This window comes from Nyctereutes procyonoides, unplaced genomic scaffold, assembly GCF_905146905.1.
Source record: "Nyctereutes procyonoides isolate TBG_1078 unplaced genomic scaffold, NYPRO_anot_genome, whole genome shotgun sequence".
NCBI classification, from domain to species: Eukaryota; Metazoa; Chordata; class Mammalia; order Carnivora; family Canidae; genus Nyctereutes; species Nyctereutes procyonoides.
Genome location: NW_026575140.1, coordinates 24,395,118 through 24,411,913, shown reverse-complemented (window position 1 = coordinate 24,411,913; position 16,796 = coordinate 24,395,118). Strand labels below are relative to the sequence as shown.

The 16,796-nt window shown below is 61.9% G+C and overlaps 1 protein-coding gene across 5 annotated transcripts in view; it reads left to right on the top strand.

The window, feature by feature from the left end:
- PIEZO1 (piezo type mechanosensitive ion channel component 1) overlaps positions 1 to 16,796 on the top strand; it is a 54,977-nt gene that overhangs the window by 29,264 nt on the left and 8,917 nt on the right. For 4 of the 5 annotated variants that reach the window (XM_055307097.1, XM_055307098.1, XM_055307096.1 and 1 more), the window contains exons 3-28: positions 2,216 to 2,338; positions 3,133 to 3,175; positions 3,288 to 3,426; positions 5,574 to 5,742; positions 5,888 to 6,101; positions 6,207 to 6,378; positions 6,468 to 6,581; positions 6,662 to 6,755; positions 7,288 to 7,449; positions 7,659 to 7,759; positions 8,164 to 8,424; positions 8,951 to 9,062; positions 9,148 to 9,326; positions 9,417 to 9,565; positions 9,652 to 9,834; positions 10,161 to 10,252; positions 10,359 to 10,513; positions 10,631 to 10,807; positions 11,122 to 11,247; positions 11,322 to 11,522; positions 11,992 to 12,196; positions 14,762 to 14,866; positions 15,375 to 15,528; positions 15,746 to 15,989; positions 16,071 to 16,167; positions 16,269 to 16,440. In XM_055307097.1, coding sequence (XP_055163072.1) covers positions 2,216 to 2,338; positions 3,133 to 3,175; positions 3,288 to 3,426; positions 5,574 to 5,742; positions 5,888 to 6,101; positions 6,207 to 6,378; positions 6,468 to 6,581; positions 6,662 to 6,755; positions 7,288 to 7,449; positions 7,659 to 7,759; positions 8,164 to 8,424; positions 8,951 to 9,062; positions 9,148 to 9,326; positions 9,417 to 9,565; positions 9,652 to 9,834; positions 10,161 to 10,252; positions 10,359 to 10,513; positions 10,631 to 10,807; positions 11,122 to 11,247; positions 11,322 to 11,522; positions 11,992 to 12,196; positions 14,762 to 14,866; positions 15,375 to 15,528; positions 15,746 to 15,989; positions 16,071 to 16,167; positions 16,269 to 16,440 — 3,943 coding nt within the window. The remainder of the gene's footprint in view (positions 1 to 2,215; positions 2,339 to 3,132; positions 3,176 to 3,287; positions 3,427 to 5,573; positions 5,743 to 5,887; positions 6,102 to 6,206; positions 6,379 to 6,467; positions 6,582 to 6,661; positions 6,756 to 7,287; positions 7,450 to 7,658; positions 7,760 to 8,163; positions 8,425 to 8,950; positions 9,063 to 9,147; positions 9,327 to 9,416; positions 9,566 to 9,651; positions 9,835 to 10,160; positions 10,253 to 10,358; positions 10,514 to 10,630; positions 10,808 to 11,121; positions 11,248 to 11,321; positions 11,523 to 11,991; positions 12,197 to 14,761; positions 14,867 to 15,374; positions 15,529 to 15,745; positions 15,990 to 16,070; positions 16,168 to 16,268; positions 16,441 to 16,796) is intronic. The other variant, XM_055307099.1, reaches the window with a different exon arrangement.

The following is a 16,796-nucleotide window of genomic DNA, read 5'->3' as shown; positions in this document are numbered from 1 at the left end:
CCTTAGAACAACCCTTCTCCCTCACCCTCCTCCCCTCTGCCCCCCTGACCCCTCACCGTGCTGTCAGCAGGTTAGCTCTCTCCGCAGTGTCTGGGCACTGTAAGGATACGTGTTGTGTTGGAGGGGGGCTGTGAGCCCCCCAGGTGTGACTGTGGTCATCCTCCAGACATAGGCATCCTGCGATCACAGGCCTGTGGACAGAGCCCCCTTCCGAGGGCCCATGGCTCAGGCTTGTGCTGTGCCCCCTGCCCTGCCCTGCCTACCCCATGCCTTTAGCTGCCTTGGTGGGACTACAGGCTTCTCAGAGCACTTCCCGGAACCCCATGTGCACCCCAGGAGCCAGGGCCCTGTCAAGAGGATGGGGTCTTCCAACAGCCAACTGAGGTGTCATGCGTGGGCTGCCCCAGACAGGCCTTCAGGGACAGGCCTTCTAGGAAGGCTGCTCGCTGGCTGGGCAGATGGGGAAGGGGCAGTGTGGGGAGACCCAGAGCTGGAAGTGTAGCGGTCCATGAGCTGAGGCTGGGAGGAGGGGTCCCTGCCGAGAGCACTGCCAGCGGTTTTGGGGGGCTCAAACCCAGGATTCCCGCTCTGGGTCAGGTGGCTCCTGCAGACGCACTCTGGGAAGAGCCAGCCGGGTCCTCTGCCCCTGAGGTCCACAGCCTGGCAGCCCACTTCCCATCTTCCTGCAAGCCTGCACCCACACTTCAAGGTGTGCACAGGCCTCGAGGTCCCAAGGACAGAGCGCACCCAGCACCTGCCCCCCGCTCAGCGCCTCCTACCCTGCCTGCTCCAGCCTTGCACTCCGACCTCCCACAGCCCTGCCCTCTGGGCCGCCTGTTCCTGCCATGCATGTGACTCTCCAGGGTGTTGGCCTGCCTCCCTGAGATGGCACCTAAGCTCAGGTGTGGTGCTGGGGAGAGCACCCAGCTTTGGTGAGTGGGGTCAGCAGGATGAGTCAGGCCGGACCTCCTGCCCCTGCTGCTCACGCACAGATCCCCTTGAGCCTCCCTGCCTCTCCCAAATGGTATTCATCCAGCCCTCACCTGGCAGGGAGTTAAAGCCACAAAGCCAGTGCTCCAGCACCTTTAGCTTGGTGGCGGCCTATAGTCAGGCCTCCTGAGAAGTGAGCTTGGTGGGGGAAGGCGTGATGTCTGACACTTTGCCAGGTGATGCCTGAGAGGTGCTGGACAGGAAGACAGTCAGATGTGAGCCAGCTGGGGCAAACCCTGCCTAGGGGTCTTGAGCCTGGCGCTTCCCCCTAACCCACAGGTATGGGGAGCCTAGTGGCTGGCACTTAGTAGTACTCTGAGGCTGACCCCAGGTGTCTGTGGCTCCAGAGCAGAGTGAGTGCGAGGGGGTGGGCAGGGGTGCCTCTGGTGAGTCTGCAGGGGCAGGGCTGCATAGGTGAGCAGGGCAGAGGGTAGTCAGCCTAGTTGAGGGGGGCTCTGTAGGCTCCTGGCCTGGAGGCTCTGTCCCCACAGGTAGCCTGGCTCCTCCCCCTATGGGAGGCCCTTGGCCACTCCCTGCTCTTGGCCTGGTGCTCCGAGCAGCATTGGCCCAGCCCAGGCTGAGGGCCAGACGTTCCGTTCATTTTCCATCTGTCCTTCCAGTGCTCCACTGGCCCCACCCTGCTCTCCCTTCACTTACCCCTGCCTCCGAGGGTCGAAGGCTGGGACGGACATAGCAATGAGCATCCGTGAAGCTGTCCAAGTCCTGCCTGGGCTGCCCCTGGGCGCCCTATGCCCCGTCTGGGCCCACCATCCCAGTTGGGGCAGCTTTCCCAGCGGGTGCTCACACACGAGCAGGAGAAAGCGTGACACCTCTGACCCCATGCCCCAGGCATCGGGAGAGGCTGTGCTGCTCCTCGAGTCCTTGGTGGCAGGTCTGTGGGCTGCACTAAGACTCTGGGGCTCCTGCTGGAAGGCACTAGGGGAGGAAGCCGGGATTCACAGCTCAGACGGGGGGTGAGGGGCTCAGCTGGCAAGGAGTGCAAGCTGCCTACCCTCTCAGAGCAGAGGTGAGATGCAGACCCCTCCCTGCAGCCATAGCCTCCCTGCCAGGGGCAAGACACAGGGTCCTGCCTGTGCTTGGGGTTCCCTGGGCCTGGCCCCTGACTCAGTTTCTCCCTGCATAGGTGGGACTTGGGTGGGAATCCCCCAGGATGGGTGAAACAAGGGCCCTGTGCCAGCCTCACCCCTGCCCTCTCTGCTCACAGGCCACACTGGTCGCCTGCTCCGGGCCCTGCTGGTTTTCAGCCTCATCTTCCTGGCAGCTCACCTGACCTTCCAGATATGCCTGCACACTGTGCCCCACCTGTACCAGCTTCTGGAGCCCAGCTGTGAGTTTCCACGGGCCTGGGAGAGCTAGTGTCCTTCCTGAGCTAGCCAGGGGAGGTGGGGATGCTGCAGCCCTAGGGAAGGCCCTGCCTCACCTAGGCTTTGCCTAATATGGGCCCAAGGGCCCATCCACAGTGTGTGTTCAGCCCACATGGCCTAGATGACATGCAGGTGATGCTCGGGCCCAGGGTCAGGCCGGGCATGGCACAGCGCTAGTTCCCCACCCCAGAATCCAGCATTTGGGTGGCTGGGACACCGGTGGCCTTCCATGCCCTGTGCACTCCGCTGCCCTGTGCCCTTCATTCTACGGACAGTGCTTTGGACAGTGCTACGGACAGTGTGAGCTGGTGCCCACAGGATTGACATCAGCACCCTAGGAGTCCAGATGAGGGAGCCCTGGGCGCCCAGTCCCTACACAGCCTAGGTTCTGACTGGCACTATTCCCCCAGCCTGCTTGGGTCCCTGTTTTTGTTCTATGGTGGTTGTGTCCATACTAGTTTAGAAACTGAGGCACGGAAAGAAGTCAGCCCCCACCAACCCCCAGGCCGGGCCCTGATGAGTGGCTGGCCTCGGCTCCTGGTCGCAAGTCCTTGTGCCAGGTGGAACGTGTGGGCCAGTCCTCCTGACTCACCCTGGCTGGGCCTTGGTTTCCCTGGGAGTAAAGGCAGCATTCTGCAAGCATCCCCGAGACCAGCCATGTTCTGTGACCATGGGGCTCCCAAGGTCCTCTTGGGGGCAGGGAGTAGGGTTGTTGGGTGCTTGCGGCCTGACCCGATCCCTCTGCCTCTCTCCACAGGTGGCCCCTGGGAGACCCTCTCTCGGCACATTGGGGTCACAAGGTGAGCACACTCCCCATCTCCCCACTAATGGCACCCGGGGTCCCCTCGTTCTGTAAGTGCGCCTCATGGAGCTTGCCCTGGACCAACCAAAGCCCCTTCCTGCCGTTCACAGGCTGGACCTGAAGGACATCCCCACTGCTGTCCGGCTGGTGGCCCCCGACCTTGGTGTCCTGGTGGTCTGCGCTGTGTGCCTCGGCCTCTGCGGGCGCCTTACACAGGAAGCCCCACGGAGCCAGCGTGCCCAGGAGCTGGTGAGGGCCACAGGCAGGCGGGGCATGTGTGTGCTGGTGGGAGGGGTGATTCTGAGCTCTGCCCCAGCTCTGTCAGTAGGTGCTGGTCATTAGACATCAGAGGTGAGAGAAGCGGATGCAGAGCCACCCCGAGCAGGGTAGTGTGTGTGCCTGTAAGACCTGGTCCTTAGCAGCGCTGTATCTCGGAGGCCTGTGGGGGCCCCAAGACGTGCGTGCGCCATCAGAACCTGCTCCTGGAGGAGATCTTCAAGGCCACAGGGTGGTAGGGAGTCAGCCGTGCCCGTGCACAAGGATAACCTGCTGGCTACCAGGGTCCACCCTCCAGCCTGCTCTCTACCTGTCCCCGTCCCCATCCCACAGGGCAAGGCTGACACCCCACTTTCAGAGGGGGAGATGGGAGCCTTGAGCTCAAGTTGCTTTTCCAGGCACCTGGGGGAGTTGAGCCAGGGCTGGGACCACCCTGCTGCCTGCCCTCGGGCGTATGGATACCAGGGAGTCAGGGCTGCTCTGCTTTCCTTGTTAGCGGAGCCAGGGCTTCCCAGAATGGCTCTGCCGGGAAGGGGCTGGACTTGATCCTGAAATCTGGGGTAGGACAGGAGAGGGCTGGCTTCTCCATGCTGCCCGTCAGCCTCACAGCACAGGGTGGCACTGGAGGCTGGACTCTGGTCTGCCCTGCGACTCGGATAGGTCATGACCTTCGTCTCACTGTCCTTAGTGGCAAATGAGAGCCTGCACTGTTGTGCTGACCAGGGGTGGCTGGTGTGGATGACCCCAGGGCGAGAGGCAGGGCGGGTGGGCGGGACTTCACAGGCGCACATTTTAAAGCCCAGAACTTCTTTCATGGACACACGATGCCAGCCAGTGGGACAGGGTATGCGCTGTTGGGCACACACGTCCTGGTCACATCACACACATGCACGGCGAGCTCTGAGGGGTCTAGCAGGCCGTGGAGTGGGGGGAAGGACAGAAGAAGCTCCTGCCGAGGCCCCTGTGGGGACCCGAGGGACCCGCTGAGCTGGGGCTGGAGCTGGGACTGGCTGGCTGGATGCCGCTGGCAGCCCCCAGCACCTGTCTTCCCACTTAGCAGCTGTCTCTGCTCTTCCCTTGGACACTGACTTTCCACAGGCGCCCAGACGCTTTCCCAGGGCCACGGCCAGCTGTGGGTGGGGGTGAGCTCAGGCCTGGCTGCTGTGCCTTCCAGTGAATGTTTCCCCCACGCCCTGGCTGGCCTACCCCCTCTTTCCCTCCTTGCCCACTCTGCTCTAGGACTCCTTTCTGTGGCCTGTGAGGGCAGGATCTGTCTGGTCCCTACCCCGTGTGACAGAGGGGAAACAGAGGTTAGGGGACTTGCCCAGGGCTGCACAGCTGAGATGTGAGCAGGCCATCTGGCTCCTGTGCTCTTAGCCTGGACGCCAAGTGCCACCCTCTGGGAAGGGCATGGGCATGGTGCCTGTTTTACAGGCAGGAACACGGAGGTTGGGGTGCTGGGCACCTGAGAAACAACTTTGTCCTGGGAAATCTTGAATTAGGGCCAGGGAGGGAGGCTCTGACTTCGTGAGGCTGGGCAGGCCACCTGCCTATTGCCCCATCCAGGTGCCCCACAGGCAGCAGAGGGAGCAGGGTGACCCTGGGTGGACTTGGGGTCCCCCCTGCACCCCGATCTTCTGTGTAAGAGGAGAGTGCCACTTTAGCCCCGGGCCAAGGACCGTGGATGTAAAGGTGTTCCATAAACCGTCAAGTGCAGGGATGCCGCGTATGCCTGCGCTTTTTCCTAAAAATGTGTATTCTGGGCTCTCAGAGCCACGGGCTTCCAGGGTGTGTCCAGGAATCTGTGGGGCCCAGCCTGTCCTTGGGCCCTGGTCTAGGGAGGGAGATAAAGAGGAGGCATTGGTGGAGCTCTGGAATAGTGTGAGGCCAGCCTGCTGGGCTTGTCATCATGGGTAGTGGGGCCTGGCAGGAGCATATCTTGGGGTTGGGGCAGGCGGCCTCCAGGTAGGCCTGTGGGACATGAACTTGAGGGTAGTTGGTGGCAGACCTCTGGGGACACAGAGTGGCACGGTCCACATCAGCCAGCAGCTAAGCCCTCCCTCCCTGAGCGGCCTGAGGGCCATGGACCTGACCTTTGCCCCTCCTCGTGACCTTGGCAGGACGATGATGATGGGGAAGTGGACACCGGCTCCCCTGTGGGGCTTCAAGGAGCCCCCGTGCAGGCCCCCACGCGGAGGTCACGGTTGGCCACCCGGTTCCAGATCACAGCCCACTGGCTGTTGGTGGCCGCGGGAAGGACCCTGGCTATTGTGCTGCTCGCATTGGCAGGTATGCTTGGGCAAGGAACAGGGACCCCAGCACCGACCACCACGTAGGAAAGGTCCCAGCAGCCTGCTGAGCTCCCCACTGGCCACTGAGACCGTGGTCACCTGGCCCAGCCCAGTGTGACCTGCTGCCTCTGCCTGGTCCACAGGCATCGCCCACCCCTCTGCCTTCTCCAGCGTCTACTTCCTAGTCTTCCTGGCCACCTGCACCTGGTGGGCATGCCACTTTCCCATCAGCCTCCTGGGCTTCAGCACACTCTGCGTCACAGTGGGCTGCTTCAGTGCCGGCCATCTCCTCTGCATCTACTGCTACCAGACGCCCTTTGCCCAGACCGTGCTCCCTCCTGCTGGCATCTGGGCCAGGTGAGGCTCACCTGCATGGGCGCTGCCCCTTCCCCTTGCTGGGCCTGGCTACCTGGTCCTGGCTTCTCCCTGGCCAGTGGTCAGTGGCTCTCCTTCTTTGGGCAGGGTGTTTGGTCTCAAGGCCTTGGTGACCCACGGCAACTGCTCCAGCCCCAACGTGCTGGTCTTCAGTACCAGCCACGACTGGCCCATCTACGTGAGCCCCGGCATCTTGCTGCTTCTCTACTACACAGTGACCTCACTCCTGAAGCTCCGCACTCGCCAGCCGTTGGACCAGGTGGGCATCCAGGGCAGTGCCCTCTGCTGGCCTTCCGCCTCCAGACACCTTGTTGGGGTGGGAGCTGAGCTCAGCTCTGGTCTCTGCAGAGGAAGGAAGTGGCCAGGAACGACGAGGACCAGGAGGTAGAGCTGACCCAGGTGGACCAGTGGCTCCAGGACCAGGCCAGAGCTGCAGCCACCAAGGAGGAGGGGGCTGCCCAGGTGAGATGGGGACTGAGCTGTGGTGCTGGAGCGTCCCTGCCCAGTGGCTGGGCTCACGAGGTCTTGGCTTGCCTCTGCAGCACATGCTGCCCACAACCGTGGGGTCTGACTGGGAGACCGACAGCTGTACGGTGCATGACCTGACTGGCCACAGCCCCGTCCGGCAGCGTCCAGGTGAGTGCCCTGTGCCCTGGAGCCCAGGGACACCACCTTCTGCAGGCGTGCTGGTGCTGCCCCCTGGTGGCCATGGTGTGGTGTTGCCCTGCCAACTGCTCCAGCTGTGCTGTCTTGGGATTGGCCATGGGATCAAGCTGCCCACCTGAGACCTGGCTGGAGGCTCTGGGTCTCCCACCCCCTCCTCCTTGGCCTCCCAGTTCCCAGAAGACTGGACGGCTCCCCCTTGGGCTGACCCCATGGCCCAGGGCTGCCAGCTGTCTTTAGGGTAGATGTGTGTCCACAGTGGCCCCACAGGGAGAGCGGGGCATTTTTCTCGGCACTTTCATCTTTCCCTTAAGGCTCAATTTCCATTTTGCATGAAGCAGGAGATGATGTCGCTGGCTCCCTGGGGACTGGTCTGTGCACAGAGCCTGGAAGGGTTCAGGGCCATCTTGTTCCACCTATCCCCTCACGGTCTTGGAAACCAAGGTGTTTGTTTTTTTTTTAATATATATATATATTTTTTTTAATTTTTATTTATTTATGATAGTCACAGAGAGAGAGAGAGAGGCAGAGACACAGGCAGAGGGAGAAGCAGGCTCCATGCACCGGGAGCCCGACGTGGGATTCGATCCTGGGTCTCCAGGATCGCGCCCTGGGCCAAAGGCAGGCGCTAAACCGCTGCGCCACCCAGGGATCCCTGGAAACCAAGGTGTTGAGTGAGACCAGGACCTGCCAGGGTGAACAATATTTTCTGCCTTTAGTGTCTAGTGCGAGCTGTCTGCTGACATGCCCTTCACCCACCCCACTGGTCACTATCCCAATTTTAGGGCAAAGTTTGGTGTGGGTGAAGAGCTCCAGACTGTTGATGACCCCAACTAGGGTCTGGCTCCCTGGTAACCTCTGTCCCCCACCCTCCAGTGCACCCCAGGCTGGCTGAGCCTCAAGAGACATCTCCCCTCCACAGTCTGGGTCATCTCATTATGGACCAGAGCTACGTGTGTGCCCTCATTGCCATGATGGTAAGGAGCAGCCAGCCTGGGCAGGCCCTTTCAGTGAGGGCCCTTCCTACGAGCTCCCACAGGACATTCTGGGAGCAGATGGAGGCCCATGTTTCGCAGAGCCTGGTGGCTTATTGCCAGAAAGGGAGCTGTGTCTTGCTGGACCGAGTGAGGCCGTGGCTGGTTCACTGCTGCACTGTGTGTGTGTGTGTGTGTGTGTGTGTGTGTGTGTGTGTTTGCATATATGTAGTGGGTGGGTGCCTATGTGAGCATGCATCCTGTGCCACAGCATTCCAGTCCCAGGAGGTCCCAGGAGGAGTGTTTGCTCTGTGTCCCTGGGCAGGTGGGGGGAGCAGGGTGGGTGCAGGGCCAGGTGTAGGGCCAGGTTTGCCGTGCAGCCCTGCCCACCAGCCCTTGCTGTCCAGGTATGGAGCATCACCTACCATAGTTGGCTGACCTTCGTGCTGCTGCTCTGGGCCTGCCTCATCTGGACGGTGCGCAGCCGCCACCAGATGGCCATGCTCTGCTCACCCTTCATCCTGCTCTACGGGCTGGCTCTGTGTGGCCTGCGCTATGTGTGGGCCATGGACCTGCGTCCCGAGCTGCCTACCACCCTGGGCCCCGTCAGCCTGCGTCAGCTGGGGCTGGAGCATACCCGCTACCCTTGCCTGGACCTTGGCGCCATGGTGAGTGTCCCCCCTTCCCCCAGGGTGCTGGTGAGTGTGTGCCAGGGCATGATGGTGCCACGTGTTCACTATCCAACTCCTGAGTGGAATGGGATCTCTAGGAGGGCAGGGCCATGACTGGCTGTCACCATGGGGCACCAGCCAGCCAGTCCAGAGCAGTGGCTGCATGTGTGTGTGTTGAGTGAATGATAACCTTGTGTCACCAGGGGCACTGTCCCTGAGTCCCTGACCTGGGTCCCACTAGTGTCTCAGGCTGGCCCTGCATCTCCGTGGATCTTTGTGTCTCTGTGGAAGCTGGTGTCCACCAGAGTGTCACTGTATCTGGCCATCGTTGCCACTGCCTGTCATGCTGGGGTGTTGGCAGGGCTGCATCTCACCATGTGAGCTGTGTGTGTGCACATATATGTGTGTGGCAGGGTTGCCCCGGCCCTGTGCAGAGGCTGGTGCCAGGGGCCACCCACTGGGCCCGTATCTTGGAGGGCTGGGCTGCCCAGCTCCTGGTGATGCCACCCCTACCCTGTCCCAGTTGCTCTACACCCTGACCTTCTGGCTGCTGCTGCGCCGGTTCATCAAGGAGAAGCTGCTGAAGAAGGGGAAGGTACCTGCTGCCCTGACAGAGGTCACTGTGGCTGACACAGGTAAGGGCCGGGGCAGGCAGGGGACAACGCCCTCCTGCTTGGCCCCAAAGCCATGTCTCCGCTGCCTCTCTGACTTGACCCACAGAGCCAACACGGGCACGGACGCTGCTGCAGAGCCTGGGGGAGCTGGTCACAGGCCTGTACGCCAAGTACTGGATCTACGTGTGTGCCGGCATGTTCATTGTGGTCAGCTTCGCCGGCCGCCTCGTCGTCTACAAGATCGTGTACATGCTCCTTTTCCTGCTCTGCCTCACCCTCTTCCAGGTACCAGGGCCCGGGGGTGACGGAGCCGGGGGATGATGGGGGGCTGCTGGTGCCGCCCCGGGCTGGGCCTCATGTGTGCTGTCCCGGCAGGTCTACTACAGCCTGTGGAGGAAGCTGCTCAAGGTGTTCTGGTGGCTGGTGGTGGCCTATACCATGCTGGTGCTCATCGCCGTCTACACTTTCCAGTTCCAGGACTTCCCCATGTACTGGCGCAACCTGACGGGCCTCACTGATGAACAGTGAGTCATGGGTGGGCAGGCAGGTGTGGGGGTGGTATGGGGTGCGCACCATGGCCTGCTGGTCTGACGGCTGCCCCCCATGCCAGGCTGGGGGACCTGGGCCTGGAGCAGTTCAGCGTGTCGGAGCTTTTCTCCAGCATCCTGATCCCGGGCTTCTTCCTGCTGGCCTGCATCCTGCAGCTGCACTATTTCCACCGGCCGTTCATGCAGCTCACAGACCTGGAGCACGTGCCCCCGCCTGGTGCCTGCCCCCCACGGTGGGCCCACAGGTGTGTCCCCCCCCCGCAGCTGGCCCCTTCACTCAGTCTAGGCCTACAGGGTGCCGGGGTGCCTGCACAGTGCCCCTTCTCTGCACCAGTGCAGGGCACCCTAGCAGAGAAGGGAGGGACGGAGGCCAGTGGGTTTGGATGGAAGGACCAGGGCAGAGCAGAGGCTTCAGCTGCCCCCTTCAGACACCATGGGCTCAGCCTCCTGGGGTTTGGGGACAGAGCGGCAGCTGGGCTACACCCGACCTGGAGTTGGCTGGAATGGGAGGGGGCCATGGAGCCCACCCCAGGAGCTGGGGTAGAAAGTGATGCCTTGGGGCCCACCGTAGGCAGGATGTGGTCAGTGGGACCCCGCTGCTGCAGGAGGAGGAGGACGGGCTGAGCACCACCTGCCGCCACCAGGCCATGCAGGTCACAGAAGGTGAGTCAGATGGGCAGGTGTGGGGTCCCTCTGCCCCGACCACTGTGAACCCCAGGCCCTGGGGGTCCTGGTCTCCTCTTCCTCACAAACCCCCCCTTGGCCACAGCCAACAAGTGGGGCCTGGTGGCGGAACGGCTGCTGGACCTGGCTTCCGGCTTCTCGGATGTCCTCACCCGCGTGCAGGTGCTGCTGCGGCGCCTCCTAGAGTTGCACGTCCTCAAGCTGGTGGCCCTGTACACTGTGTGGGTGGCCCTGAAGGAGGTGAGGACAGGATAGACCTCCCTCGTGTGCTGCAGGGCTGCTCAGAGGCGGGTACTGGGGCGGTGGGGTCCCTGGGAGGTGATATTGCGCCTGCCCCAGCCTGCCCACCACCCCCAGGTGTCCGTGATGAACCTGCTGCTGGTTGTGCTGTGGGCCTTTGCGCTGCCCTACCCCCGCTTCCGGCCCATGGCCTCCTGCCTGTCCACTGTGTGGACCTGCATCATCATCGTGTGCAAGATGCTGTACCAGCTCAAGGTCGTAAGCCCGCACGAGTACTCCAGCAACTGCACCGAGGTACGGCCATGTGGGGCCTCGCCCTGCCTGCCACACCTTGGGTCCATGGTGATGGCTCTGGAGACAGACGCAGGGAGACCCCCCTGTCTTCGCCCCCCAAGTCCCTGCCTGTGGCCACCTCGTCCCCTCCCCATTAAGGTTGGGTCCAAGGCTGATGGCCACACGTGTCCCTGGTGGGGGGTGGGCAGTCCCTCAGGCTGGTGTCCAGCCCCCTGGTCCCTGGGGTCAATGTCTAGCTCCCCGGTTCTCCGGATTGGTGTCTGCCCCCCTCGCCCTGCCCTGTGGGAACAGGTGCTGACTCTCCCCTTCCCCAGCCCCTCCCCAACAGCACCAACCTGCAGAAGATGGAGATCAAGCAGTCCTTGCTATACCGTGGGCCCGTTGACCCTGCCAACTGGTTTGGGGTGCGGAAGGGCTTCCCAAACCTAGGCTACATCCAGGTGAGTGAGGGCCATGGGGTTGCGGGGCCGGGGTGGGTGAGGCTGGCAGAGCATGACAGTGCCTGCCCCCTCAGAACCACCTGCAGGTCCTGTTGCTGCTGGTGTTCGAGGCCATCGTCTACCGGCGTCAGGAGCACCACCGTCGGCAGCACCAGCTGGCCCCACTGCCCGCCCAGGCCGTCTGTGCCGACGGCACCCGCCAGCGGCTGGACCAGGACCTGCTCAGCTGCCTCAAGTACTTTGTCAACTTCTTTTTCTACAAATTTGGGCTAGAGGTGAGGCTCTGCGTCAGCCGTCGCCCCTTCCCTGGGCAGGACTGGGGGGTCCATGTCACCTTCTGCGGGGCCTTGGGTGCACATCCACAATGTGCAGCAAAGGCCCGGCACTAGGGCAAGGGGGGCACCAGGGCAGTGGGGGGACACTAGGCACCTCCTGGGCTTAGTTGGCAGGCCCTGAGAGAGACAGGAATGGGGGTGGCTGGGACCCTGGCTAGAGACGGGGTTGGAGTCTCCCCTGCACTTGGGACTCCTCTGAGCTATGGCTCTCCTATATGGTGGACCCCCATCCCGCCTGTCCGTGCCTCTGAGAGGATAGTGGGGGCTGGCGTGAGCCTGGGCTGCTGCCCCCACTCTGCTCTGAACCTGCCCGCATGCTCGTGGCTTTCTGAGCCAGCTTGCCCAGAAGCAGGGCCCAGAGGTCCATGCCAGCAGCTCACTGTGCTTCCCCGTCCTCTGCTGCCTCCAGATATGCTTCCTGATGGCCGTGAACGTGATTGGGCAGCGCATGAACTTCATGGTCATCCTGCACGGCTGCTGGCTGGTGGCCATCCTCACACGGCGGCGCCGTGCAGCCATCGCCCGCCTCTGGCCCAACTACTGTCTCTTCCTGTCCCTGTTCTTGCTGTACCAGTACCTGCTGTGCCTGGGCATCCCCCCGGCCCTGTGCATCGGTGAGCGGCGGCAGGCACCGACGGAGTGGGGTGTGCCGGGCTGTGGCCGTGGGCAAGCACATGAGGATTCTGTAGCCCCAGCCCGACCCGAGTGTGTCCTGGGCTCCTCTCCATAGGCCCTGCAGCTGCAGCATCCCTGGCCGGTGGGAGGGGGATGGGTGCTGGCTCCCCTCTCATTCCTTTGCATTCGTTCATTTTTGTAGAAGATACTCTATTTTGAAAATCTTGAAACAATCAGAAAAGTTGAGGTAGAGTGCCAGGAGCAGCCATGCCCTTGTCAGGGGCCATGTGAGAGGCTCCAAGGCCAGCACCCCCGAGGGTGGGTGCCTAGGGCTGGGCCACATGCCGCAGTCCATCCTGCACGATTCTGAGACCTGGCCTTGTCCTCTGGGGGTGCCCCCGGGGGCTCTCTGCTCCTGGCTGTGCTCTGCTCTTGTCCCCTCTGGCTTGGGCTTGTGGGTTTGTAGAAAGCCCTAGATGTGGGTCTGCCGAGGCTATTGCTACTTCAGCAGGTGCAGCACATGGCTGTACAGTATACTTGGCGTGGCCCACAACTGGGGAGTGCAGGGGTGTGTCTGGCCCTCCGGTGTCCCCAGCTGTCCCCCCATGGAGGAGCTGTGCTCAGCATGCCATCCATGTGTGTGGTGTCTGCCTCCACTGACTCCTGAGTGGGCCTCTGGCAGGGCTCCTCAGACAGATGGACGTTCTGTGTTGGTGGTGAACTTAGTTGGCGGGTCTGTTGTCAGATGGGTGGGCCCCTCCCCCTCGGCGTGTTCCACCGCCGCGGTGTTGTTCCATCCGCATGTCTGAGAGTCTGGCCCACCGAGGCTTCACCTGTGAGGCCGTGGGTGAGTCAGAGGGGAGTGTTCGCACCCCAGATCCGATCCCTGCCCTACGTAGCAACTGCTGATAGGACCATTTCTGGCTCTGCCTTTTCCTGAATGTTGAGCCCAGATCTTGAGCCAGACATGTTCGAGACTCTGTCCTTGCATCCATCCTTCATGCCTGCGTGTGGTTTGCTCATTTTTAACTTTTCATGTAGACTCACAGAATTACAAGAGTAGAATCTTCCCAGATGCCCTCTGCCCAGCTCCCCTGATGTTGGCCTGTGATGCGGCCTCTTGCCGGGGCCTTGCTGCCGGCTTGCTCCTCCGCATTGGGTCAGCTCCACTGTGGGCCTTTTAGAACCTTGCAACTTTTGAGGAGCCATGGGCTGTGACCTCGAGGAGTGCAGTCTGGTGTTAGACCAGGGGATGACACTCTTCAGGCGAGAAGGCCGCAGGCGTGAAGTGTCTGGCCCTGCCTACTCAGGGCTGCTCTCTGTCACTGGGTACAGGGATAGCTGAGGTGTCTCCCTGAGGCTATGCTGTTCCTCCTGGACCCCTCAGGCTGATTCCAACCTCCTGAGGGTCCTGTGTGTGGGGATCATTCCCTTGGTTTCCTGCTGGTGGTTTCTGGGTTCTCTTAGGTGTCCTGGTGGGCACGATCTGACCGGAAGCACTGCCCTCTGCCCCGCTGATGTGTCCACATGCTTATTTGTATCTGTGTGGACTCTGGGTGCTTCTGCTTCAGGTTCCACTCCAGGCCTGCTGCTGTCTGGGCACACGCTCCCTGCCCTTGAGCACACCCTCACTACAGCCTCCCCCTTTGTGCTGCCCAGGCGTCCTTCCTTTCCCGGCATGCTAGAGGGTAGAAGCAAGATCTGGGCCTGGGTTGCTTGCTGCCCTGGGTGCCTATCTTTAGGCAGAATCATTTTTCGAGGTTGCTTGGGTTGGCTCGCCCCTCCCCTCAGTGAGAAAGTCTGTCACATGCAGGCCGTCCAGGTCAACCTGCAGTCTGGGCCCATCCTGGGTCCCCAGTGTCCAGGACACATTCATTCTCCAGGTTCTGATGAGCGTGTGGAGCTTCCCAGCTTGGTGTTGTGCAGGCTCTTTGGAGCCTGCGGCCCCCTTGGCCCGGGCAGCCACAGTCGTCTGTCCCTGACGTCACGGAACTACAGTTGTCCCCAGGATGCCCAGGGGCTGCCGTATCCCTTGGCACTTGGTGCTCTTTCCCTGTTGACGAGTGTCCTCTCTGGGCCCTGGGAGGTGTGGCGCTTTCTGGAGGGACATCGTTGGGAGCATCCGGGAATGGGGTTGTGTGTGGCTGTAGTTCTCACTTTTTTGAGGATTCACGCACATGGTCCCATTTTACATTCCTACTGGCGATGGATGTGGGACCTGATTTTTCTGCGTTCTCACCACTGTCTTGTCTTTCTCTGTATCTTGTCTTGGCTGTTTTGGTAGGCACATAATGGAGCCTCATTTGGGGCCCTCTGTGCTGTGTCCACCCCCGGCAGGCCTGCCCACCCATTCCTCCCCTGGGGCCTGGGCCCGTTGATGCCTGAGGAAGGTGCTAGAATCTCAGCCCTGAGTGCTCCCAAGAGTCCAAGCAAGAGATGCAGTGTTTCAGAGGCCCTGTGAACGATCACGTTCATGCAAGAATGAGGCGTATAGACCTGGAGGCTGCAGGCCTGCAGGTGGGGACAGCACAGCTGCAGTCCTAATGCATACTCTGCACCCACAGACTACCCGTGGCGCTGGAGCCAGGCCATCCCCATGAACTCAGCACTCATCAAGTGGCTGTACCTGCCCGACTTCTTCAGAACCCCCAATTCCACCAACCTCATCAGTGAGTGTCTGTGGCTGGGCGCCCCATGCACCCCCTTCCAACCTCACCAGAGGGCATGGAGGGTTTGCACAGGTAGGGGCACGTTGTCTAGGCCTCGCTGGCTAGCACACCCTGTGGTTCCCCAGAGAGGCTTTGTCCCATGATGGTGCCCAGTCCTCCAGGGGCCTCCCCTGAGACAGCCATACAGACCTGCCTCTGCCCGCTAGTGTGTGCACAGGGGTGGACACCTGTAGGGACCCTTGCATGGACACAGGTATGCATGCAGGGGTGGGGTGGGGGTGGGTGCAGGTATGCCTAGTGATGTGTACATGGTGTGGTGAGACATGTACACACAGATGTCCATGTAAAACATCCCCAAAGACAGGCATGTCCCCCAGTGTCTGCTCACGTGTAGACCTCACATAACTCACATGGCTAGCCCCCACAGACACACAGTAGTGCTTCTCTCCCGCCTTGCCCTGCTGTGCGTTGTGCCCCGTGTGGCCAGTGGTCTCCTCTGTGTCTGCAGGTGACTTCCTGCTCCTGCTCTGCGCCTCCCAGCAGTGGCAGGTGTTCTCGGCTGAGCGCACGGAGGAATGGCAGCACATGGCCGGCGTCAACACTGACCACCTGGAGCTGCCATTGGGTGAGCCCAACGCCGTGCCCAACTTCATCTACTGCAGGTGGGTCCGGGCGTGGCCAGGCTGCAGAGCGTTCTCAGGGCTGGGGCTCACCAGGGCTGCATCAGCGGCTCCTCTGTGTGCCAGACAGGCAAGCCGGGGACAGGCCGGTGGCCAGGACAAGGGCTGGACGCTGCCCTGGCAGTAGGGGCTTGATCCATGGGTGCCACCCGGAGGGAGTGGGGTGGCCCGGCCCTGGCAGTAATGCCCCGTCTGGCAGGTCCTACCTCGACATGCTGAAGGTGGCTGTCTTCCGCTACCTCTTCTGGCTGGTGCTGGTAGTGGTGTTTGTCACGGGAGCCACCCGCGTCAGCGTCTTCGGGCTGGGCTACCTGTTGGCCTGTTTCTATCTGCTGCTCTTCGGCACCAGCCTATTGCAGAAGCACACACGCACCCGCCTCGTGCTGTGGGACTGCCTCATTCTCTACAACATCACCGTCATCATCTCTAAGAACATGCTCTCGGTGAGCCCGGCACCCCAGCCTCACCCCCTGCCCCCCACTGCCCACCCCGCTGGGCCCAGGCTGATCTTCTTCCTGCCCCAGCTCCTGTCCTGCGTTTTTGTGGAGCAAATGCAGAGCAACTTCTGCTGGGTTATCCAGCTTTTCAGCCTCGTGTGCACCGTCAAAGGCTACTATGACCGTGAGTGGGCCGGGGGTGCGCTATGGGCTGGGCTCGGGGACACTCACTGCTTCTGGGGCCCTGTCCCCTGAGCCTGACCTGTGCCGGCATCCATCCTGCAGCCAAGGAGATGCTGAGCAGGGACCGGGATTGCCTACTGCCCGTGGAAGAGGCCGGTGTGCTCTGGGACAGCATCTGCTTCCTGTTCCTACTGCTGCAGCGGCGCGTCTTCCTCAGCCGCTACTTCCTGCATGTCAGCGCCGAGCTCCAGGCCACCGCCTTGCAGGCCTCCAGGTCAGCCCTGGGCCTCACACCCCCTGGGTCACGTGTCACTGTTCCATCACTGCATGTCACTCAGGGGACCTCCTCGGGCCCTGAAGCTCTGCCGCTGGCTGGCAGTTCAGCTCACTTTTGCCCCGACTCCGGCCTGTGGGTGCGTGGCCGCTGGACGGCCTCCTCTCGCCCTCCTTGGGCTCCTATTCCCTGGGGACTGGCTGCCAACTGCGGACACCCCTGTATTTGCATGGTTTCACCCTCCACGAGACCAGAGGCGGCAGGAGGGGTCTTCTCCTGAGCCCAGCACATGGCAAGGGCGGGTATTGATTTGAGGCTGAGCCCAGAGGTGTGGGGAGCCATGGAGCTGGAGCTAA